This window comes from Trichosurus vulpecula, chromosome 1, assembly GCF_011100635.1.
Source record: "Trichosurus vulpecula isolate mTriVul1 chromosome 1, mTriVul1.pri, whole genome shotgun sequence".
NCBI classification, from domain to species: domain Eukaryota; kingdom Metazoa; phylum Chordata; class Mammalia; order Diprotodontia; family Phalangeridae; genus Trichosurus; species Trichosurus vulpecula.
The window spans coordinates 552486254-552512423 of NC_050573.1; the positions used below are offsets into that span (position 1 = coordinate 552486254).

Here is a 26170-nt window from a genome sequence, read left to right on the forward strand (position 1 = left end):
AGCGCCCCGCGGTCCTCCTGTCCACTCTCTGGGGTCCCCCAGACACTAAGAGGTTTCAGATGAACACAGAGGAGACGAAACTTCTCATCGCCTGGGTCAGGGACAGGGGCACTAAGCGAATTCACCACCTCCGGCCCCATCCCCTAAATGTCCCTTAGACAGTTCCTGGGCAGCCACTTGGAGGCTGGGTTTCTGTTCCGCCCCGCGACAGGTGCAGGCTCCTAGTTCAGACCGACACTGCCCTGGGCATCACTCCCCCTCCCCCGCCCCCGCCCGCCCCACCGCGGCTATTTCCCCTCGTCCCCTTCCCCACCCCGGAGTTCTGCTCCTTCCGTCTTCAGACCAGACCGGCTGTGGACCCCGGAGCTTGGGTCCTTACTGACACCAGCGCCGGACTCAGTTGCCAGGTGCGGGCGGTGTGGCCCGAGCCCGGGGACCTCTGCGAGGCTGGCTGGGAGCATCGCGGAGCCCGTGCGAGGCGGGGGCCAGAGGCTGAAAGGCGCCTGATGCTCCTGGCGCCGCTGGCGGCCGAGACCAGAACGCAGGGAAGGGAGGAAGGCAGAAGCGCCCGGGGGGCGGGGGAAAGAGAGGAGGGAGTAGGGTGCTGCTGGGGCGCAGGTCAGGAGGGCCCCCTCCCCTGGCTGTCTCTCCGCCTATAAGGCGCCCACCCAGGTCAGAGAGCCCGGGGGCAGGACCATGAAGAGGAAGAGACGGGGCGGCCAGCTGCGCGGAGGGCATGGGCGCCGCTGATCAGCCAAGCAAGTCACGTCTGGGGCGATCGGGTCGGTTTTTTTCCTCTCTCTCCCCTTTTCCTTTCTTCACCTCCCTCGTGGTGGAGGGCAAAGTGGATGTAGCAGCGCCATGCCCGGGCTGGAGTGAGAGCGAGCGAAGATGGCGTATATACAGGTAGGGCTGTGGCAGGAGGGACGTGTCCGGGCCGGGGCCAGGGCTGGGGTGGAGATGGCGTTGGCAGCGGCGGAGGAAGCGCGGGGACGACTGGATGAGGACCAGGACCACTAGCCCCGAGCTGGCCAGCTGCGCCCTGCTGGCTCATCCGCTGCCGTGGGGCTGGCGCTCAGCCCCACGCGCGAGAAACTTGCCAAAAGAGCGGGGGAGGAGGGAAACAGGGAGAGACAGTGGCAGTTTGGGAATAAAAGGTTTCAAAGAGGCAACCTGTTTGCGCGGGCTCTTGAGCTGCCCAGGAGCTCTGTGGTTGAGACCATCAGCGGCTATTGAGGCTGGGGCAAAGCAGACGTGGAAGGGCAATGGGAGCGCGGGACTGGGTGGAGGGGGGCTGCGGAATAATGTAGGGTGAGAAGGATAGTTCAGGGTGAGAGGCCCTGCTTACTGCAAGGACCCTGTGGGTTTGTCCAGTCTAGGGGAGACTGGCCTGGGGTGGGGCGTGGTGCGATATGGGCGGGGCAGGAAAGCTCCTGGCACCCACCGGACCACTCTTGTATTTGCCTTGCCTTGTCTTTAGCCTCCAGCAGTGGGAGCAGCTGCGAGTTCTGAGCTCCAGCTGTGGAGCAGTGGGGAAGGGGTATTCTTTACCCGAGGCCGCAATGGGAGCCCGGGAGTGGGGGTGGGGGAAAAGAGAGAGAGGGGAGGAAGGGGTGGGGCTCCAAGGAGAACGGCCCGGGGCAAGCCCTGGGTCGGCCAGCTGCAGTTACCGTGGTTACGGCTCTGGCTAATTGGCCGCCGGAGCGGAGACTTGCAGCTGTTCGGCTGGAGGGACAAGGACGTCTCCTTTCCTCCTAGGCTTGACTGCTAAAGGAGGGCTGGAGAGACGAAAATGATTTGATGGTTGGACGTGAAATGTCGGGTGGTGAGGAAGGACAGTGCATTGTGCGGAGGTAGTCAAGGGGAGAACTATCAGGGAAGTCTTAAGAAAGGAGGTTACATGAGGTAAGAAGGTGAGGAGACCTGGCGGATAGCCTTTGACCGAGATGATTTCAAATCAGGCCTTTAAAGGACCCATGCTTGGTTCAGGCGCCTTTATCCCCAAGAGTGCTGAATGAGGGCTGCAGGTAAGCCCCAAGGTCATGAGGGTGCCCAAAGCTTTGTGGCATTCTGACGAATGCAGAGAACCATAGAATGTTACAGGGGATAACTACCATAGAAGAAAGTGAGACCTAAAGAGGGTGAGCGACTTTCCCAAGGTCATAGAGTCAGTTATTTGGAGCTGAGACTTATAGTTTTCTTGATTCCTAGTCTAGTTCTCTCTCATTTTTTTCTACATCATCTCTAAATCTGGTATTTTAAAGCTGACATAAAATCTCCACATCCATCCGTTGTTCTGTACCCAGTTATCGTCTCCCAAGCCATGAACCCATTGGGGTTCAGCCTTAGATTTTTCCTGCTGAATTACTGTCTTTGACATTTGATCTTATTTCACAGATTTCATATCTGTGGTCAACCTTTTTTTTCTTCTCCCCAGCCTAGGTTTTTTCACATTTACAATGTTATCAAGTCCCTTTTCGGTTCAGTCTCCTCACCTCCATTATCATCATTAACAACCCCAAATATTTATTAAGCACCTAATCTTTGGAGGGCCCCAGGCTGCTGCTTTTCCTTTAAAATGTCTACTTTTCCTTCAGAACATTTTTTATCCCCTTCCTTTTCCATAGGTTCCAGATCACTCCTTAGGCAGCATTTTTTTTTTTTTGGCTTCGAATGAATCTTCCTTCTTTGACCACACCATAGGAACTGTAGGTTCTTCTTAGAGAAACCTTAGAGAGAACCTCTCCTCATACATTTCATTCATCATCTTTGCCTTCCCTGATACCAAAACATCCATTTTGTACCTGGGATACATGGTCAGGGGAAGGTGTTTCGTTGTGAGGAATTTAGGAAACCAAACTTGCGTTCACAGATGTGTATTCCCCATGGGTTTATACGTGTTGCTTTGTCTCATTTCCCTTGAAGGTTATAGCATCAATAGGGAAGTTTTTCCCTGATAGCTAAAAATAAGGATAGGACATCGCAGCTTCCTTTTGTATAGTGTCTTATGCTTTTCAAAGTGCTTTCACATACATTATCTCATTTGCTCCTCACAACAACCTCATGAAGTATTTAGAAAGTATACCCTTCTAAACATTCCCCTATTTCTTAGGTAGAGAAGCAGAGCCCCCCCCCCCCCATATTACCATTGGATAATTGCTTGTGTCAATCTTTGATGAGGAATAATGACATTCAAGAAGTCTGTCCCTGCTGCCTGTATCTTAACCATAGTGATGTCTGTTAAACTCAGTGAGTCCTATTTCTGTTTATGATAATAAATCTAATTTTAGAAGGTATCTTTGAGGTCATCTAGCCCCTTCATTTTATGGATGAAGAAACTGAGGCCCAAAGAAAGGAAATGACTTGACAAAGGTCACACAGGCAGTAGGTTTCAGAGACAGGATTTGAATGCATATATCTTGATGCTAGACCCTTTTCTTTGCTGCCGTCCAGCTTCGGATGTAGTTTGGTCTTCCTCCTAACAGTTCTGATAAGCTCAATGTTCAGCTTAGGAGCCAGGCTGGACTGGCCCTGGGAAACCAGGCTTGTTAACAGATCTTATTCATTCTTCCCCTTCCTGCCAAACTTGGCCCCATTAAGCATTCCCAAGCTGCTGCTTATTTCCTCCCCTGTCTAATGGGCACAGTTAGAGAGCCAACAGGGTAGGGGAGGAAGAGGCTAAGGGGTATTGCTCTGGGCATGTCTGAGGCAGAGGATGGTGGACAGGAGGGGAAAATGTAGCATGAGTTTGAGCTCCACAGAACCTGGTTTCCTTTTGGGCTATTTATTTTTCAAGACTATCAGAAGGATTAAACTTCCTACCATCTCTACCTCAGAAGCCAAAGTTGGAAGGCTAGGCCTCTGGGAGGATGGGGCACCAAATGGCCTCCAGGATGTGTTTGCCTGCTACGTGAGCTAATGATACATTTTGGTTGGCTTCTTGGATATTTCTGTATAGGAAGGTTTGCTATTTTCCCCAAAGTGTGGCTGCATTGGATAGCTCAACTATCTATCCACCCGCTCTGATTCATACACCATACGGTGCAAATCCAATTGAAAGGCTAAAGTTTCTCATTTATTTATTAGATGTGGTTTGTCATGAGGGGAGCAGCAGCCCTGGATATAGCAACCCCTTGTTAGGAAGTTCCATTCTGTCCCCCGAGATGGTGAGTAGAAAGGTGTGGGGATTTTTGAGTTGTCTGAGCATTGCTAAACTGGTCTTGTCTCTTTCGTTTTTTCTTCTCCTGCCCCACCCCCACCCCTTGCTTCGTAATGGATACCTAAAAGGACAGTTGGAGCCATTAAATGAGGTGAGTTAATTGGATGATTCATTCTGTCTGGTTTCTAATCAAGAAGGGTTGTCTTTCATTTGGGAGTCTTATCTTGTGCACTAGGTAGAGAGAGAGTATTAAACAGTCAGACATTGATAACTGCGCAATTAGAGATGTTCTTATAAAAGGCAGCTTGAGGGAGAGGACCCCAGCCAGAGGAAATAGTTTACATGAAGGGGTTCTTCCCCCACCCCTGCCATTTAAGACTCTTTCTCTTATTCACTGGCATGCCACTGGAATCGGTTTTTTTTGTTTTTTTGCTTTTTTAAAGATAAAATAATATATATTTAGCTCCAGGAACATATTGTCTGTTTCCCCCAATATTGTGTAAACCACCCACACATCAAAGAAGGCAATCAAATAAACTACAAAAGAAAATACCTGCAATGGCTTTTTTTTTCCTCTCTCTCTCTGTCTCTCTCTTAATGGCTTCAGTAAGATTCTGTTTGCTGTCATGCTGCCTGCAGTTGGTAAATAGAAATGGGAAAACATTTTGTTCTGAGTGTTTGGCAGCAGGGAGAGACCTCCTGAATGTCATCATTTTCATCAGTGATCGACATCAGTGATTGACTGCTGTTAATATTAGTGGGCTTTTTTCTTATCTCCCCCCTTCCCCCATCCCCTTCCCACATGTCCTCAGGGCTTTCTTTCTAGAATCTCTGATCTGCTGCTGTGTAGATGGACCTGTCGCCACTGCTGTCAAAAGTGTTACGAGTGTAGCTGCTGCCAGTCCAGTGAAGATGAAGTTGAAATCTTGGGACCTTTCCCTGCCCAGACTCCACCCTGGTTGTAAGTGGAGTTGTCCTGGCTTCCTTTGGTTAATATGGCATAGTGCTTCGTGTGTGTGAGAGTGAGTGTGAGTGTGAATGTGAGTGTGCCTGAGAGATTTTTAAGCATTATTGGAAATAGCCCTGGGATATGTTCCTCTTTGCCTGAAAGGGCCAGGGGCCCTCAAAAGGAGGAATAATTGCAGTTCAAGAGGCTAATGAAAATCTTTGTCATGATGCAAATATTAGCTTGTATGCTACCCTTTCTGGTATCTGGCATGTCGGTGAGACCGAGTGTAAACAGCACTGGCTTTGGGTATGAATTTAGATAGATCCTGTCTTACTACCTGTGTGATCTTAGGCACTCAAACTCTGGGCCTCAGTTTTGTCATCTGTAAATTGGGGTGGGAGTTGGCCTAGCTGGCTTCTAAGGTTCCTCAGCCCATTTTAGGCATGGACCTCTAAGGAGGTTTTAATGCTCAAAGTATGAGTGAGTTCCAAGCAGCAAAGGACTATGAACAATCACATTCCGTAATGAGTTTATAATTCTAATACCACTCATGCAGGTCAGCACTGCAGGTAGCTCCTGGGATGCTCACATTTTCTCCAGCCCAAGCTCTAATTGCATCAGAAATAGGGTGACAGAGACAAGCACTTCCAGCCCTCCAACGCTGTTTATGGTCTCTTCAGCGTCTTTCATTTTATTTCCAATTCGTTCTCCTCCTGCGCCTGCATACAACATATCTCCATCTGTCAGCCACTCAGATATTTTTGGAAAGTGGTTTTGAATTTTCTGGTCCACGTGTCTATCCACCTTCCCATGGCTAGACTAGGAATGTGGTCAGAGGGCTAGGGTGGGCAGGTAGCAAAGCTGCAGGGTTCTCGGAGGCTCTGTTTGACTCGGCCAGCCTTCAGATCAGAGAGGATCAGTGGGGGTAGGAGTCCCTTAATCATGCATTTGAAAGCCATCATGGTATAGGACAGGTTGCCAGTCTTGAAATCAGGAAGCACTGGGTTTAAATCTCTGAGCTATGTGACTCTGAGCACATCACTTAAACCACTTAGCCACTCTGAGCCTTGATCTTCTCGTCTGTAAAGTGGAGACAGTAACAACAGTGCCTACCTAGCTGGGTCATTTTGAGGCTCCAGTGAGATGATACATGTAAAATGTTTTGTGACCAACAAACAAGAAAGTGCTATGTCAATGTCGGTTATTATCGTTTTTATTCTGTCTTTTAAAAGTACTCTATTATAAAACATTTATGTGATGCTTTTTGGTTTACAAAGTGTCTTTTTCTAACAACTCTCTGAGGTAGTTGGTGCGATGTTATATCCACCATGGCTTGGTTTTTGGAGGTTAGTAGTCCAATGTAGGGGGAGGAACTGGAAATGTGGTTCAAATAGCATTTGGCAACTCTGGCAAAGAAACTCCCTTTACCAATGGGGGTTGCCATTCTTAAAAATGTGCTGAGAGAGATGAGAGTTTAAGTGACTTGCCTGCTGGCTCTCTATCTTCTAGGACATCTTGCCTCTTCTCCATAGCCTACTATAGATTCCTTAAACATCCAGTTGGCCCAAGGTCAATGTTAAAAGGATTGCTTCTGTGGGCAGTTGAGACTAGAATTGTATATGTCTGGAACTAGAGCTTCCCAAATTGGAAGCCCCCTACCCTACATGGAGGCCTTCCCTCCTTTTCTGTCCCTTTAGTAGGCAGTCAAACTTAATCTTTTGAGGTAAAAGCAGAATGATATCTAGCCCACAGATAGAGGCCAAGTGTGTAGGCACATAGCAAGTCTCTGTTGAAAAACAAAAAGTCTGACCAAAACCCAGATGTTGAATGCTTCAAAGACCCAATCTTGTGGCTTATGTCCCCGAGATTCTAGTGGAGTTGAGCTGAGGCCATGGCAAGTCATAGGATAAAGAAGCATCTGTCTGCCAAGCTTTTTTATGCAGATGAGACTCTCTGTGCTCTCCTTGCTCACCTCCATCTTCTGACTCCCCATCCCCACCCCCAAAGCATTTATTAAGCACATACTATGTGCCATACACAGTACTAAACCCTTTATAAATGTTGTCTTCAAGACAGCTCAAATCCATCCTTTTGGGAGAGGCCTTTCCCAGTTCCCCCAGCTACTATCTACTTTATATATATCTTGTATGTACTGAGTTATTTACATGTTGTTCCCTTTCCCCACACCCATTAGAGTGCAAGTTCCTTGAAGGCAGGAACTGATTTTGCCTTTCTTTGTACCCCCAGAACTAATAAATGCTTGTTGACTTTAGTTCAGACCTTTCCTGGCCAGGGAAGTTCTGTTGTTCTCTCTTTAACAAACTATTGGTGAATAACCTGTAGTTTAACCATGGTAAGAGATAGAACGCACCTGGGTAGGATAAGAGGACTTGGTCTCCCTCTGAGCAGTGGTCAACACTTAATGGATTTTGGGGGGCCAACTAAATGTGTGATGATTTTTAAAAAACGCTCCTGGAAAGGTATGGTGTTGTAGTGTGTGCATCCCCAGATTTATTTACTGAGTAGGCAGTTGTATGTATTTAAACAAGCAGGGAGTGAAAATGTCAAGTGTGCAGGCCTGGCTGTGCTGTTTTTCATGCCTGCCCTCCAGCACTGCATGGGGGGCTGTGATGACAGCAGCGGGCACAAGGTACCAGTCTGTACAGGGCAGGGCACCAGGATGTGTGTGTGTGTGTGTGTGTGTGTGAGACAAATGCGTGTGAACTTAACATACGGCTTGTGACACATGCTCAAGACATATGGTAAAACCTCTCCCACCTTAGGAAAGACTGCTGCTTCATTTATTTATGTTTCATATTCAACAAATGACGTCTAATAGGCAAGGCCCTGTGTTAGGCCCTCTGGGGGAATAGAGGAATGAATAGGGCACTATGCTGTGGTGGATAGAGGGCTGGCTTAGAATGAAGAAGACCTGGGTGCTGATCTTTACAAACACTGTGACCACAAACACTGCAAACCACTTTACCTTTTTAACCTCAGCTCCTCATCTGTAAAATACAGGGGTTGGACTTGAGGACCTTTCAGGTCTGCTTTAGCTTTAGGATTTATGGGAAGACATGGTCCCTGCCTTTAAGGAGTTCATAAGTTCAGAGGAGTCTGAGATTACATCTTGGGGGATTAATTGGGGGAATTAGTGAAAGCTTTGTGAAATTCAGTTAGTAATTCAACAAGCATTTATTAAGCACTTATGTAGTTCAGCAAGCATTTATTAAGCACCTGCTCTCAGGGACCATACTAGGCATTGGGAATAAAAAAAAAATCCAACAACAACAGTCTTTACCCTCAAAGAACTTACATTCTTCTGGGGAGGTACAATATATGCACAAATAAGCATATTACAATTAAAATTAAGGATAGAGAAAACTAGTCTTTCATGGAAGGATAGGATCTTAGAGGTTGGAAATTCAGAGCTGTAGGTACAGATGGGCATAATCTAACGGCTGCTGGATGAAATACTAGCTTATGTTTATCCATTTAAGATTTGCAGAGCACTTTTCTCACAACCTTGTGATAGAGCTAGCATGATTATTACCTCCATTTTGTAAATGGGGAAATTAAGACTCAAAGTGATGAATTGAGTTGCCGTGGTCACTTCGCTAATATGTATCAGAGCCAGGATTTTAAGCCAGGTTTCTGGATTACAAATCCTGTACCGTTCCCAGTGTAGGGGAAAGGTAGTATCTGCAGGTAGTATCCATATTGTGTTTACTTCTGTGTAAACCTCCCAAGGGCCAAGGAAGATCCAGAAAAACTGAGGGTAGGTGGGTGGAAGGGAAGAACGTCTGCAGGTGGGCCATATGGCATCATTCTCCATCTCTGGCTTTCCTAGGTCTTCCCTTGTGGCATTTGAGAGAAGTAAACACAGCATGCTTCCAACCCTATGTGTCCCTCCTCTGAGCTTAGAATTCTAATTCTAAAGAGAAGGGAGCAATTCATATTTTTCTCTTCACAGCAAAGCACACCTCCGTGTTGTCATTTCTCAAGTCATTAACTAATTAAGGTAGTAGTTCCTGGAGGACCCGATCGGTTTCTCCTGGGCAACTCCTGAAATCTCTTCCTCTTCACTAGGATGACCAACCGGAATGAAGACAAGAATGGGGACTCAGACCACACCGCCAGTGAGGCTCCTCCAACCCCACAGGATGATTCCTCAGATAGGAGATGCTCGTCTTCAGATACATCAAAGTCTGCATACAGCCTTACCCGGAGGATTTCAAGTAAGCTTCTAGATGGTCACCCGCTGTGCAAATTACAGCTCAAGAAACCCTTGCCCTTGTAGCTTGCCTACAGATCCAAAGCAAATCCATTTCCAATTGCATCAAATGCAAGGCCAGGAGAATAGAGACAGCAGGTTCTCTCAGGAGCTTCAGTGTTCCCAAAGAGAAAGATGAGAGGGGGAGCTGCTGGAGGAGGAAGGACCAGTCAGAGGACTGATAGCTCACTCAGGGTGGCCTTGATTATGGGAAACTCTAGCTGAGGGAAGTGGAGAGGATCTCTGCTTGTTTGTTTGTGGGACTAAAGCTACGTCTAGGGCGTCGATTGGTTTTAGTTAATGGCCCTGACTAGCTGGGAGACCTCAGGCAAATCACTTTGCCTGAGGCAGGTGGGAGGGCTAGAGCACTGAGGAAAGCCCAGAGCTGTGTGACCCTGGGCAAGTAACTTAACCTCTGTCTGTCGGGAAAATGGGAATAAAAAGAATATCTATCTTCTAGGGTTGTTGTGAGGATCAAATAAGGCAATATTTGTAAGCTCTTAGCATGGTACTTGGCACATAGTAGGTACTTAATAAATAGGCACAGTAGGTGCTTAATAAATAGTAAGTGTTTTTTCCTATCTTTTCTTCCTTCCTTCTTTTCTTCTTTCCTTCCTTCCTTCCTCTGTTCTTCCTTCTCTCTGTCCTCCCTTTCCTCCATCCTTTCTTCTTTCCTTTCTTTCTCCCTCTGTTCCTCTCTCCCTCCTTCCTTTTTCTTCCTTCCTCCATTCCTCCATCCTTCCTTCCTCTATTACTTCTTTCCTTTTTCTCTCCCTTCCTCCTTTTCTTCTTTCTTTCTTTTCTCCCTCCCTTCTTCCCCTCTTTCCTCTCTCTTTTCTTCTTTCCTTTCTCCCTCTTTCCTTTCCCCTTGCCTTCCCTCCTTCTTCCTTTCGTCTTTCTCTTCCTTCCATCTTTCCTCCTTCCCTCCTTCCCTCCCTCCCATCTTTCCTCTCTGGTCTAACCTGCTTTATCTGAAAAAGAAGTGGGGGATTGTGTTGATACATGACGATACATGACCCGATACCACTCTGAATCTAAGGACTTTGTTTGACTTTTTCCTCTGCCTCATTGAATCGATCAGTTGTTTAATTGGATTGATCAAACTGATGACTATTGTTGTCAGCTATAATAATGGCAGCCTCGTTTGTATGGTACTTTAAGGGTCATGGGTGGTTTTTCCCCAACAACCTCACGAGGCACTGAGTGCAGTAACTATTAATTCCATTTGCAGATGAGGAAACTGAGACTTAGGAAAGTTATCTGACTTTCCCTCGGTCACACTGTTGTTGCGTGTTGAAGCTGGTAATCGTAATTTGAACGCTGACGTTCTGTGATCCTTCCACTATACCTACTCTCTCTCATGATTTTCCTATCTCATAGATACCTCCAAGGTATAAAATGGGGACACAGTAGACTGTGTGTCATGTGATATGATTTCAGCGTACAGACGAAGGGCTTAGAGTCAGGAAGACTCATCTTCCTGAGTTCAAATCAAGGCTCTGACACTCACTAGCTGATGACTTTGGGCCAGGCACTTAACCCTGTTTGCCCCAGTTTTTCCACCTGCAAAATGAGCTGGAGAAGGAAATGGCAAACTACTCCAGTATTTTTGCCAAGAAAACGCCAAATGGGGTGAGGAAGAGTCAGATGTGACTGAAAAACAGCTGAACAAAAGAAGCCCATTTATTCCATGGGGTGGGGGGGGCGGTAAGGCAAAAAACATCACATATTGGGAGAGGTGGTATACTGACTTAACGGTTACGCATACTTTGATGTGAAAAGGGTTTTCAGATGCTTTTATGACAATAGATTTTGTTGGAGAAAAAGAAAAGATAGTCACAAGGAACCTATTCTTTCTAGAATTTGTTTTCTTCAACTGCAAAACAAGTGGTTATGACTAAATGATCTCTAAGATCAAGTCAACAAGCATTTATTAAATACCTAATATGGCTGGCCAAGCACTGTGCTAATTCTGGGGATACAAAGGAAGGCAAAGAACAGGCCCTGTCCTCAAGGGGCACACAGTCTAAAGGTATGCAAACAACATGTACAAATAAGACATGTACAGGATAAATGGGAGATAATCATAGAGGGGAGGTACCAGAATTAAGGAAAATCCCTTAGAAGTCTCTTGGAGTTCCAACATTCAGTGGTGTATCAAACCTTGCCTGTTGCACAATTTGACCTAAGGCTGGCTTTGAACACTTGCATTCAAAGAGCTAAAAGACACTTTTTTGGGGTAGTTGTTCAGTTGTTCTCAGTTGGCAGAGATACTGGAGTAGTTTGCCATTTCCTTCTTCAGCTCACTTTACAGATGAGGAAACTGAGGCAAACAGGGTTAAGTGATTTGCTCAGGGTCACACAGCTAGTAAATGTATGAGACCCAGGGCTCTATCTACTGATCCACGAAGCTGCACATCAAATTAGAGACCATCTAATCAAGCACTGTCAAACTCAAATAGAAACAGATCCCTGCTGGCTGCGTATTGACTTAGAAAACCTCAAATTAACATTATCTATGTTGTGTTTTATTTTTATGCATTTTGTTAAACATTTCCAAATTACGCTTTAATTTGGTTAAAGCCAGCACTAGGGAGTTTTGCAGGTGATTGTGGCCAGGACTTCTTCAGTTTGACATCTCTGAATCCAGCTCCGCATTTTATAGATCATAGGATCTTGGGATCATAGATCTTGAATGGGGAGAGACCCCAGAGTTCAACTCTTTCACTTTATAGATGGTGAAAGAGAGGTCCAAAGAGGCCCCAAACCACTTGACCCAGTGTTGAACAGGCAGTAGATGGCAGAGCCACACGTTGAAGCCTTGTCCCCTGATGACATATCTAGCATTTCCCCCGCTGTACCACGCTGCTGACTTCTTCACTTTACCAATAGGAAATGAAATACTATGGTGGAGATAATTGGAATGACAACCCGAAGTCACTGTTGTCCAGTTGTTTTCAGTCACGTCTCACTCTTTGTGGCCCCACTTGGCGTTCTCTTGGCAAAGATGTTGGAGTGGTTTGCGTTTTCTTCTTCGGCTTGTTTAACAGATGAGGGAACTGAAGTTAACAGGGTTAGGTGACTTGCCCAGGGTCACACAGCGAGGCAGTGTCTGAGGTTAGATTTGAGAGTCAGAATTAGAACCTGTGTCTTTAGAATCTTAATCTAGTATTCTTATTACTAAATATACCACGTGGCCTCCTTAGCACAGTGCCTAGCACATAGTAGGCACTTAATAAATGTTTATTGATGAACTTCTGAAATAAAATAGATATAAAAGAGCCCTCTGTCATTTAGAAAGTCGTATCATCCATGTTTTGTGTGACTACTCTTTAGGTCTGGAGTCCAGACGGCCCAGCTCACCACTAATTGACATTAAACCCATTGAGTTTGGGATTATCGGAGCCAAGAAAGAAATCATCCAACCATCAGTGCTGAGAAGGACCTACACCCCTGATGACTATTTTAGAAAGTTCGAGCCCAGACTATACTCCCTTGACTCTAACAGTGATGACATGGACTCCCTGACTGATGAGGAGATCTTATCCAAGTACCAGCTGGGTATGCTGCATTTCAGCACCCAGTATGATCTGCTGCATAATTACCTAACAGTGAGGGTTATTGAGGCCAGGGACCTACCACCTCCCATCTCCTATGATGGCTCTCGACAAGATATGGCTCACTCCAACCCCTACGTGAAGATCTGCCTCTTGCCAGACCAGAAGAATTCCAAGCAGACGGGTGTGAAACGCAAGACCCAGAACCCGGTGTTTGAGGAGCGCTACACCTTTGAGATCCCATTTCTAGAAGCCCAAAGAAGAACTTTGCTTTTAACTGTAGTGGATTTTGATAAATTCTCACGTCACTGTGTCATTGGGAAAGTTTCCGTGCCTTTAAGTGAAGTGGACCTGGTGAAGGGGGGGCACTGGTGGAAAGCCCTGATTCCCAGTTCTCAGGTAAGGAAGCATGTCTGTGACTTCTACTAGCTGGGTGAAAGATTCTTGACTTGTAAGGGAAGGATGCTTGATGACCTATAAGAAGGAATAGAGATGATTACTGGGTAAAAAAATGGCATTTACTTTTGTCTAAAAAAAAGCAGCTTTGGAGAACGTGGAAGGAATGAAAGATGATTTGTTGCCTGGGAATTGATACCCTGACTCCCTGAAAGCTGTCTGACTACTTACGGAGCACCCACACTGACTGGGATCTTTCCCTGGGTGATGATTATTAGGGTTATCGAGGCAAGCTAACTGTGGGTTCTTGTCTTGGGAACATAGGTAGCTGTGGCATAATTATCTAACAGCGAGGGTGAACGAGGCCAGGGAGCTGCCATCTCCCATCTTCGCTAACGGCTTGCAGCGACGTGGCTTCTCGCACTCCCACGTGAAGACCCGCCAGATTCGCTGATTCTATCAACAGTGTGTAGAAGCGCTTCTCAGTGCCACTGCTGGTCAGTGGGCAGAGATCTGATGGTGGGTGCCAGTGAGGGGCAGAGAGATTAATGATAAGACCAGCATTCCTGCAGCACTTACAGAGTGCCTCACACGTGTCATCGCCTTTGAGTCTCACGGCAGCCCTGGGAGGTAGATGCTGTCTTAATTCCCTTTGGGCAGATGAGGAAACTGAGGCTGAGAGAACAGTCAAATAACTTGCTCCAGGTCACACGGATAGGAAGTGTTTGAGGCAATATTTGAACTCGTCTTCCTCATTCCAGGTCCAGTCTGTGTCTACTGTGCCACCTACCCCCCCCCATTAAAGTTCTGGAGGTTCCTTCCGTACATAAATTTGTACCTACTATGATTTAGTGTGGAATCAGGCAGCTAGGTGGTACACGGTTAGAGTGCTGGGCTTGGAATCAGGGCAAGGGTGACCCTGGGCAAGTCACCTAACTCTGCTTGCCTCAGTTTCCTCACATGTTAAATGAGCTAGAGAAGAAAATGGCAAACCGCTTCAGTATCTTTGCCAAGAAAACCCCAGACGGGGTCACGAAGAGTGGGGCACGACTGAACAACAGCAACGTGGAGTTGGAGCTCACACACACAAGCACACTCATAAATGGATGGTCCACGCCAATAGTTGTTTGGTCATGGACTACATCAGTCACTCTTAGTCATTAAGTCAAAGCCTGACCCTTGCAGCCGAGAAGCTTACAGATCGACAAAGAGAAATCAAAGAGATCAGGTGTAGACAATGCTTTATTATTTGCATTGTATTATTCGCATTATAATCAATGAAGCCAATAAGCATTTAATATACACTTGCTGGGCATATAAAGAAAGGCAGGAAAGCAGTCCCTGCCCTCAAGGAGCTTATATTCTAAAGGTTAGACAATAGAGAAATAATTAGGTACATGCAAAATACTTCTCATCAATTAGTCCTGACCATCAGTAAACACTAATTTAGCCCCTATGTGCCACACACTGTGCCAAGTCTGAGAATATGAATAGAAGTGAAAAGAAAGAGTCCCTACCTTTAAGAAATTTGCAATCCGTTGGAATAGAGGGAAGATGATCTTAGAGGAAGATGATCTGAATAACACCACTGAGGATCATCACTGGCTTGCTTTTTTTTTTTCTGAAATTCTATTTTCCTAATGCTGGGTTTAAGGCATAGATCCCTTTGTCAGGCTGCTAAAGGCTTAGTGCCCCTTTCCAAAATAATGTTCTAAAGTGCATAAAATAAAATACAGTACACAGTATCAAAAAGGAAACCGATTATATTGAAATCAAGTTATCAAAATATACATTTTTTTTAAAATCAAGTTCCGGTTAAGATACCTTGGCTAAGGGACTAAGTTCAATATTTAACTGCTTCATGTAGGTCCAGGAAGAGAGAGGGTAGCAATAGCAGACACTTTTTCCCTGGTTTTTTAATATTTTCATTTACTTCATTAAGTATTTCCAATTGCATGTAAAAATTTTAAGCCATTTTTGAAAATTTTGAGTTCTAAATTCGTTCTCCCTCCCCACTCCTTCCCCATGGAGAAGGTAAGCAATGTGATGTTGATCATACATGGAAGCCATGCAGAACATTCCATGTTAGTCATAAGTGATAATAGACGCTTAATACCAGTGTCTGTTGACTGACTTGTAGAGTGATTGACTGGATTCACTTTGAGTAGGAAGGGAAAGCTAGCCTGGGGTTAAAAACTTGTGGGTGTTTAATTGAGTATAAGTAATAGAGGTAGGCACATGAACAATCTTTTTTCTAAATATGAGGCATGACCATAAAGTAATGAGGCCCACTACACAATTTCATTGTTGTTGCTCAGTCGTGTCCAACTCTTTGTGACCCCATGGACGACAGCACACCAGGCCCTTCTGTTCTCTACCAGCTCTCGAAGTCTGTCCAAGTACATGTTCGTTACTTCTGTGACACCATCTATCCATCTCACCCTGCTCTGTGCCCAATCATTTTTAGAATTGGTTGGTCGCCCAGCGCGTGTTTGTCATTTTTCATTACTAGCTAGAGCCTAGAGTTATGGACTCCAAGATATTTTGTCTTCTCTGCACTCTCTCTTCTTCCCTTCAATTCATGAGAGTTGTCTACCTGCTACTGAGGTCGATATTGAGAAAGGAAGGCTAATTAAGCCTTATCATTCATTTATGTCGTTTTTGTTGTTCATTCAATCAGTCATCTTTGGCGCTTCATGACCCATGGACCACAGGACGCCAGGCCCTTCTGTTCTCTACTATCTCTCGAAGTCTGTCCAAGTACATGTTTGTTACTTGCGTGACACCTTCTATCCATGTCACCCTCCACTGTGCCCGATCATTTTTAGAATTGGTTGGTCACCCAGCGCGTGTTTGTCATTTTTCATTACTAGCTAGAGCCTAGAGTTATAGACTCCAAGATATATTGTCTTCTCTGCACTCTCTCTTCTTCCCTTCAGTTCATGAGAGTTGTCAACCTGCTACTGAGGTCGATATTGAGAAAGGAAGGCTAATTAAGTCTTATCATTCATTTATGTTGTTTTTGTTCATTCAATCAGTCATCTTTGGCTCTTCGTGGCCCATGGACTATAGCATACCAGGCCCTGCTATTGTCCACTATCTTCCAAAGTCTGTCAGAGTTCATGTTTGTTGCTTCCATGACACCATCTATCCATTTCATTCTCTGCCATCCTCTTCTCCTTTTTCCTTCAGTCTTTCCCAACATTAGGGTCTTTTCCAATGAGCCTTGTCCTCTCACGTGGCCAAAGGATTTAAGCTTCAGCTTCAGTATTTGTCCTTCCAGTGAGTAGTCTGAATTAATTCAAGTATTGACTCATTTGACCTCCTTGCTGTCCAAGGGACTCTCAAAGTCTTCTCCAGAACCACCATTTAAGTGTTGCTTCTACAGTGCTCAGCTTTCCCTCCAGCCCAACTCTCACAGCCATACATTGCTACTGAAAAAAGGTATCTTTGACTATGCAGACCTTTGTGGGCAAGGTAACATCTCTGCTTTTTATTATGTTGTGCAGATTGGCCGTAGCTTTCCTTCTAAGGAGTGAGTGTCTAGTGTCAATTAGAGCACTGGGCTTCATATAGAACTAGTATCGGCACAAGTGTAAGTGAATGAGTGGAGATGTACCAGGGCCCGTTATACTGATCTAAGGACAAGATGCTGTTCATTCTGGGAAGGCTTCTGGGAGGAAGGAAGAGTTTGGTTGTGCTTTACTTAGGCAACAATAATTATACACCTACTGCATACTGAGCATGATCCTAGTTGTAGAGGTAGGGCTTACAATTAGGAAGATGGTGAATTCATCCAGAGCAGGGGCTGTTTTTTGCCTTTCTTTGTATTTCTGGTACTTAAAACAGTGCCTGGCATGTAATAGGCACTTAATAAATGCTAATTGACTGACTGACAAAGTATAGCAGCTAGGTGGCACAGTGGATAGTGAGGAAGATCTGAGTTCAAATCCAGCCTCCAACCCTTACTAGCTGTGTGTCTGTGGGCAAGTTGTTCTTTTGGCCTCAGTTTCCTCATCTGTAGAATGGGGATAATAATAGCACCAACCTCCCAGGGTTGTTCTGAGGATCAAATGATGTAATAATTGTAAAGCAGTTAGCACAGTGCCTGGCACATAGTAAGCACTATATATAGATGCTGCTGCTGCTGCTGACGCACTGGTCAGGGCCAGATCTGGCTCTGCTACTTAATGCTTGTAAGAACTTGGGGGAGTCACTTGTCCTCTCTGAGGCATAGCTGCCCCATCTATAAAATGAGAGGAAAGGGTTAGAATTCAGGAGTTCTTAACCTCGAGACTGTGACTTGATTTAAAAAATATTTTGATAGCTGTATTTCAGTGTAATTCCTTTCTCTCTCTCTCTCTCTCTCTCTCTCTCTCTCTCTCTCTCTCTCTCTCTCTCTCTCTGTCTCTATCTCTCTCCCTCTCCCTCTCCCTCTCCCTTTTCCTCTCTCCCTCCCTCTCCATCTCTGTCTCTCTTTCTCTGTCTCTCTTTTTCTCTGTCTCTCTCTCTCTCTCTGTCTCTCTCTCTCTCTCTCTCTGTCTCTCTCTGTCTGTCTGTCTCTCTCTGTCTCTCTCTCTCTCACACACACACACACACACACACACACACACACACCATACATACCTTTCCAGTCTTACTTTACTCTCCTAAACATACCCTTCAGTCCAGTGACAGTGGTCTCCTTGCTGTTCATGCAGTTTCCCATATCTGGAATTCTTACCCTCCTTCCTTGGCTTTCTTCAAGTCTCCACCAAAATCCCACCTTCTTCAAGAAGTCTTTCCCAGTCCTCTTTAATCTTAGTGCTTTCCCTCTGAGAAGACTCCCAGTAGATCCTGTTTTTACCTTGTTTGTGTAGTGTTGTTTTCGATGGAGCTCTTTGAGGGCAGGTCTGTCCTTTACCTTTCTTTGTTTTCCTAGCCCTTAGCACAGTGCCTAGCTAGGGACAGTACATGCTTATTTAATGCTAGGGACTGACCCACTAATCCTATGGCTTTTATTATATGTGTTTAAAATTATTTTCTGAGAAGAGGGTTCATAGGTGCCTTCGGATTGCCCAAGAGGTTCATAATCCAGAAAAGGTTCAGAACCCCTTTGTCCTATGTCCTGTGGTATCATGTCTGGTTGAGGGTTTTGTGGAGGAGCTTAGCAGCTCCTGGAGTCATGATGGGTTTTAGCAGGTACTCTAAGGCGAGCTGGCCTAGCAACAGGTAGGGAAGCTTGGCCAGTTAGAGCTTTGTTAATTGTTTTCCTGGTAGAGTTTTCTATTTGGAGCTGAATCCAAGTCTCTTTTTCACTGCTAGCACGTTGATCAGGCAGTAGTAATCGCACTTAGGTGGAATAACAAGTGTTTATTCTAAAGGCAAGAGGCAGAGGACATCTCTTGTAACTCCAGCCTTCGTGTCTTCTGGACGAGAATCTGAGCAATAGACTGAATGTGACATTTTATGGGTTCAATTCAAGTCCTGGGGCTGCTTTTTCTTTCTCCTAAATTCTCGATGCCGATGGTACGGATGGCATTTGGTGACTGCGTTAGCCAGAAGGTTGGATCGCCATCGTAGGTTGAGCTTAAGACTCTTAGTTTTATGAGAATTCTGGTACCCTTGTGAATTTTTTGGAATAAAAGCAAATTTCCATGTCGATAGATTCCAACAGGTTAGAAGTCATGAAGACCTCCACCAGTTTCAACTCTGGGTCAGACATAGCTTCTGCTAACTTGTGGGGTTTGTGTTGTTCAGTCGGTGATTATTAATTCATATCACTCAGGGTTCCACTCATAAATCCCGATTGGGGCAAACGTTTTGTGCCCATCATTTTCCTCCCGCTTCATTTTCCAAGTGCTTTAACAGAGAGATTCTGAAAGAGTAACTGAGGCCGTAATGACAGTTATTTTGCATTTTTTCTCTTCCAGATAATTTGATTTCAAAGTGACATTTAGTAGAGGAAATATTTGTTCTGAATAAGGACCCTCTCAGGGGTCCTTTGTTAGAGAATGTAAATAAAACCATCATTGAAAACCAGGCAGGTTATATATCCAACAGGATCCACTTGCTTACTTTGGTCAATGGCTTTGGAACCAGAGGACCTGAGTTCAGATCTCAATTGCGCCACTTACTGCTTTGTGACTTTGGACAAGTCACTTACTCCCTCTGGGTCCCAGTTTCCCTCTCTGTAAAATCCAGGGCAGCCAGGTGGTGCAATGGACAGAGTGTCAGGCCTAGAGTCAGGAAGACTCATCTTCCTGAGTTCAAATCTGGCCTCAGGCATGTATCATCTATGTGACCCTGAGCAAGTTGCATAACCCCATTTGCCTCAGTTTCCTCATCTGTAAAATGAGCTGGTGAAAGAAATGGCAAACCACTCCAATATCTCTGACAAGAAAATCCCAAAGGGCTGATGAAGCGTCAGACATGACTGAAACAAGTGAACCACAACAACAAAAATGAAGGTCCCTTCCAGTTCTGAATCTGTGGTCCAGTGAGCCAATAATTGTATCAATAAACCAGTCAGTGTAATGGGTACAAAAATGAACTCGCCTGGTTGTGTCATGTTGTGTGGACAAAACATGGATCATTTGACTTTTAACCACTGGGGGGCATTGAGTGGGGAATAGCCTTAGAGGGTGATTTTAGAGTTGTTCTGCATTCTCCGCCATGGAAAAGCCATGGGAAGGGTAATCAGAGGAATATTTTAAAGGTGTAGCATAGATTCATACTGTGGCTCTCATCATAATATCCTGCTTGTCCATCTTCCTTTTGAACATTACATCTTTGGGTGGGGCTATTTGGGAGTTGGAGCGGAGTGTTCATGGCCAGTTTGGTGATCCTATCGTACTTTGTAGGGTGGCTAGGTGGTGCAGTGGATACAGCTCCAGCCCTGGAGTCAGGAGGACCTGAGTTCAAATCCAGCCTCAGACACTAATTAGCTGTGTGGCCCTGGGCAAGTCACTCAACCCTGTTTGCCTCAGTTTCTCATCTTTAAAATAAGCTGCAAAAGGAAAAGGCAAACCATTTCAGTATCTTTGGCAAGAAAATCCAAAATGGGCTTACGAAGCACTGGACACAACTGAAATGACTCAACAAGAAGTCATATTTTATGATCCCCTGAATTTCAGGATGGATTTCAGATCTGGTTTAACACATTATATGTAAAAGTGGCTTGAAAGCAACATCGAGTCAAGTAAGCCATTAAGAGATACCCTTTTCATTAGGGTAGATTAGGGTGAACTGGGCTCTGGTAATAAAGGGTGGAAATAAATCCGTGCCTTGTAGTGGCTCGGCATCATTTGTTGCTGAAAAGTAATACTGCCTTGGATGTGCGTAGTGGGCACTTTTCTAAGGAGTTTGGAGGAAATCGGCCATGAGTGACAATGCCTAGAAGCTGCCTAAAAGGCAGGGCAGTGATTCGATGTCTGAAGATAAAATCTGTAATTGGATGGAAAAGCCATTGGATTATGAGACTGCTGGGTGCTCTTCCATGGGCTTGCTGTGTTGCCCTGAGCAGATCTTTTAGCCTTTGGGGCCTGGGTAAAATGGTAATAATGTTATTGCCTGCCTTACAGTAGTGACGACACACTCTTTTTCTAAAGCGCCATGCGGGTATAATGCTATGTAAATGTGTGACATCCGGGGGTGGGCATTGACATTTAGGCGTGGTCCTCGAACATGAGGACAGCGGGTTTTATCCGTTTCTGTGTCACAGACCCACTTGGAAGTCTGATGAAGACTTTCGCCCGTTTCTCATAATAATGTTTTTACATGATCAAATGACATAACAATTATAAAATGTTAGCCAAGTGCCTGGCACACAGTAAGCATTATATAAATGTTAGCTAAATGCATAAAGTAAAATACATAGGATTACAAAGGAAACTGATTACATTGAATATTAAATATTAAAAAATAATTATTAATATTAATATTAAAATATTAAATATTGAAAACAACAAGTTCATAGACTCTGGGCTAAGAACCTCTATTAGGAAAACTGTGGTATCTCTAAAGTCTGGAAGCTACAACTTGTGTGACCAGCATGGAAACCAGGCCACTCCATCTTGGGGGGAAGCCAGAGGAGCACAGCAGTATTGTATTACACAGCCAAATTATTCTCAGTATGCTTGATTTGAAAAGATTATTGGGAGAAGTGTTGGATTTTGTACAAACAGAAGGAAATGTGTTTTGTTAAAAAGTGATATTTGCACATGGGTCTGGCAGATATTTATGTTTCATAAGATGGCGTTAGGCTGAGATTTACTCTATATGAAGCGAAACCTTTTATTGCCAAGGGTTGAATACTGAATAGCATTGAACAAGTTGAGGAAGAAGAGTTCAGGGTGATATCCATAGCTGTCTGTGTTTGGGAAATAGCCAGACCAATGGTGGTATCATTACAAAATAACAAGGATTAAAAAAAAAAACCCAAACCCTAAACCAAATACATTAGAATGTATATATCCAAAGAATGGTTGCCTCCATCAAAACTGCCCCCTTGAGAGGTAATAGGCTGAATGGAAAAAAAAAGAAACAAAACCTCACAACGTTTATTAAGCAATTGTTGTTCATCTATTTTGGTTGTGTCTGACTCTTCACGACCCCATTTGGTGTCTTCTTGGCAGAGATACTGGAGTCTTTGCCATTTCCTTCTCCAGCTCATTTTACAGATAAGGAAATGGAGGCAAACAAGGTTAAGTGGCCCAGAGTCACGCAGCTGGTAAGTTTCTGAGTCTGGATTTGAACTCAGGAAGATGAATCTTCCTGACTCCAGGCCCGGTGCTCTATCCATTGGGACACCAGCTACCCACATTATTTACATACCCATTAAGCACATAATGTGTGCCTAGTCTGGCCACCTAAATGCATGCCAGGCGTCTAGTCTGAGTTCAAATCCAGACTCAGAAACTTACTAGCTATGTGGCCCTGGGCAAGTCACTTAACCCTGTTTGCCTCAGTTTCTTCATCTGTAAATTGAGTTGGAGAAGGAAACGGCAAAACCACTCCAGTATCTTTGCCAAGAAAACCCCAAATGAGGTCACAAAGAGTCAGACGTGCAACAAAAAGTTGCCAAATACTGCGCAAAGTGCTAGAGATGAAAATACAGAAGCAGTCTTTGATGCTTACAGTGCTCGATATTTCCATCTCCTTCCCGGGACTCACTCTCTGAATATAGGATATCAGATCAGTAGAATGTTTAAAACCGGAAGGAACCTTGGAGACCAAGCTGGACTTTCTCATTTTGCAGGTGAGGAAGCAATTGCAAAGAAGTGAAATTATTTCCCTCTTTGGGAAACAGAAGGGCCTCTAGGGATGGCAAACCTTCATCCTTTGAGGATGGATGTGGCTTTCAGGAACAGTCAAATCCTCTAAATCCACATCAGCCCTTTCCTTCTCCTGTCTGAGGGCTGGATGATTTTATTTCATGCCCTTAGCACTGCCAAACCCAGTGAGTTTAAATTTTGTTCAGCTGTGAGCTCAGTCAGTTGGATTCAAGACCCGAGACCATTGGGTAATAACACCATGCATTGACATCGGCCTTTTCATATTTGTTTCATTTTATTTGAAGTCCACATCACTGGCTTCTGGCCTTCTTGGGTATAATGCCCCCCTTACTTCAATTATTCTTTGCAATAGGAATTCCATTTTTTTGGAATAGGAATATTTTTTGTTCAGACCTGTGATTTCATCAGTGTGGGGGACTCTTGGTGATGCTAATCACCTCTATGACATTGGTCAAGTCATTTAAGTTACTAGGTCTCAGTTTCCTTCTCTGTAAGACTAGAGAAGGTGCAAGGTCCCTTCCATCTCTAGATCTATGACTCTATGAAATTCCCACAAGCAATGAAGATCAGTAACGACTCCACAATGTGTAGCCTTAGTCTGGGGCATAGAGAGCGTTGGTAACTTTCCCCTAGACGCACAAACAATATGTGTCAGAAGCCTCACTTGAACACAGGCCATCTTGACTCCAGGGCCCACCAGCCCTTCATCTGCTAAACTATTATGCCTTTCCATTTTTCTGTGAGTATTTATTAATTGAGAAATAAATGTCAATAAGCTAATATAGATTCAGTAATACTTTTAAATGAATTTGTATTTTATTAATCACAACTATGGCTGCTTACATTTGAAAAAGTGATGTGTGTGTGTGTGTGTGTGTGTGTGTGTGTGTGTGTGTGTGAGATATTATTCAGCCTGCAGAAGGTATGAAAGGCCGTGCAGCATACCTTGTAAAGGCTGGCCTTGGAGTCAGGAAGTCCTGGGTTCAAATCTTGACCAACTTTATGACCCTGGGCAAGCTCCAGGAAATCCTCTAAGATGGAGGTGTCAGACTCAAGGCCTGCAAACCTCCTCGGTGAGACCTGAACCAGATTAAAATGTAATTGGGAAATGTTTAACAAAAGAAATCAAAATATATTCCATTTTGTTGTTATTCAGTCTTTTCAGTCTTGTCTGACTCTTTGTGACCCCATTTGGGGTTTTCTTGGCAAAGATACTTCCCATTTCCTTCTCCAGCTCATTTTACAGATGAGGAAACTGAGGCAAACAGAGTTAACTGACTTGCCTAAAGTCATACACCTAGTAAGTATCTGAGACCAGATTTGAACTCAGATCTTCCTGCCTTTAGGCTTGACACTCTATCCACTACGTACCTACATGCCCCTCAATACAACATAGATAATGTCAGTTTGTCATTTCCTAAGTCAATATGCACCCAAGGGGATCTGTTTCTATTTGAATTTGAGTCACTGTTCTAAGATTCAGATGATTCACCATTCTACATGGTGTGTAGACTTTTTACACTGAGAATTCCTTACAAAAATGAAATTAAATGTCTAAACCAACCACAATAATAAAACATTTATATTTATATATATTATATAAAAATAAATTTATTTCTAAAATTATTTAAATAAATAAAATTTTATATAGTATACAAAAATAAATAAGACCCAGACTGAATATTTACTCAATTGTTATCCTGGGTCACGCTGCATATTTTGTGGTTCTAAAAAAAGATCAAAATGACAATGTTTAGTGCACATGGGAAGTTGTGGGCCCTTTGTAATAAGGCTGAGGCACACAGTACAGCTGCTGGCAATCTCTCGGGTAGCTGCAAGGACACTGCTTCGTTGTGAGTCTGAACACCTGTGGCATTAGGTGTGGCGTGCTGAACTTGGAGCCAGGAAGACCCAAGTTCACATCCCACCTTCGATGCATGGGTGATGCAGGTATGTGACCCTCGGCAAGTACTTTGACTTCTCCAGGTCTCAGGCTCTTCATCTGGAAAATAAGGGGGTAGGACTCAGTGATCTATAAGGTCCTTTCTAGCTCTTGGTCTATGAACCTGACTCCATCACAAGTAATATGGCCTTAAGTACAGTACTTAACTCCTCTGAGCCTCAGTTTCCACACTGGTAAAGTGAGGGTGTTAGACTCAATGATCCCTAAAGTCCTTTCCAGTTCTATTTTTTTCCGGAGGCAGTTGGTGTTAAGCAGCTTGCCTAGGGTCACACCGCTAGTGTCCAAGATTGGACTCCAGAGCTGGTGCTGTATCCACTGTGCCCCGCAGCGGCTGCCCTTCCAGGTCTTTAACAACAACCAACCAACCGACCAAACAAACAAGCAATGATTCCAACACTATGACTGTGGCAATAGAGTGGTTCTTTCAGACTCTAGGCTTCCCTTAGAGAGCCAGGGGGCCACAGGGTGGTTGCTTTCAGGTAGGGTATGGGTTAGAATCCCCGAGTTCTTCCTTTGGGGACTTTTGATAAAAATATTTTGATGAAGCTCATGTGGTTGTGGGCAAACCCTTGTTACTCAGCCTGGGAATTTTGATCTTAAAACCGCTCTCATTTTGGTGTTAGTGGCTAGGGTGTAGCATCAACCTTTGTAGCAGTGGTTAATTAATTAAAGCTGACTGACTGTCCCTCTTCTGTCCCTCAAGTGAATCTTGAAAAGATTACACGGGGGCAATGTAACCCAAGAGAAAGGGGCATTGGTTATCCAGAAAGAAGTTCTGAGCCCCACAAATCCTTTGCTTGGGGCATTTGCTTGCTCTCTGAAGCTACTCTCTAGAGAGGCTCTGCCTCCAGATCCTCCTCTTCCCTCCACAATGGCCAAAAAATCACCCCCACTGAAACAAGAGAGAGGCACTGAGTCCATGATAGCTGTTTTCCAGAAGTATGCTAGCTGGGAGACGACCAACTCCCCAAACACCCTCTCCAAGACTGAGTTCCTGACCTTCATGAACACAGAGCGCATTTAGGCTGGCCTCCTTCACACAGAACCAGAAGGACCCTGGTGTTCTGGGCCGAATGATGAAGAAACTGGACCTCAACTGGGATGGGCAGTTAGACTTTCAAGAATTCCTCAATCTAAGTGGAGGCTTGTCACTTGCCATGCCTCCCTCACGGCATCTGGCCAGCCCATCAAGAAAATGTAAATGGCCCTCCCAGCCAATTTTCCAAATACATCCTTCCTCCAAACCAGCAAATGTGCACCCATCCCTCACAGTCACACACTGAACCCTAAGAAGCCAAGGCTACAATACAGAGCCATTCTTTTGTAGCAGTAAAACATGAAAAAAGAGATTGAATGGGAAAATGCTGGTGTTACTGAATTTAGAACCGGAAGGAATCATCAGGTCCAGGGATGTTTAACTTGGGGTCTGTGAATTAGTATATGTATATATTTTGCTAATTTACATTTCAGTATATTTGGTTTTCTTTGTAATCCTTTGAATTTAATTTTATGAATTTAAAAGCATCCTTTTGAGAAGGGGTCCCTTGGTTAAGAATCCCTGCTTCTGGGGAAGCTAGGTGGCATAGTGGGTAAAGCAG

The 26170-nt window shown here is 44.6% G+C and overlaps 1 protein-coding gene and 1 pseudogene across 1 annotated transcript in view; both read left to right on the forward strand.

Moving 5' to 3' along the window:
* Positions 1-560: 560 nt before the first annotated feature.
* SYT17 (synaptotagmin 17) overlaps positions 561-26170 on the forward strand; it is a 91781-nt gene continuing 66171 nt past the window's right edge. The window contains exons 1-5 of the mRNA XM_036767287.1: positions 561-906; positions 4293-4310; positions 4972-5120; positions 9198-9346; positions 12718-13337. Coding sequence (XP_036623182.1) covers positions 892-906; positions 4293-4310; positions 4972-5120; positions 9198-9346; positions 12718-13337 — 951 coding nt within the window. The 5' untranslated portion in view covers positions 561-891. The remainder of the gene's footprint in view (positions 907-4292; positions 4311-4971; positions 5121-9197; positions 9347-12717; positions 13338-26170) is intronic.
* LOC118856790 lies at positions 25434-25773 on the forward strand (annotated as a pseudogene).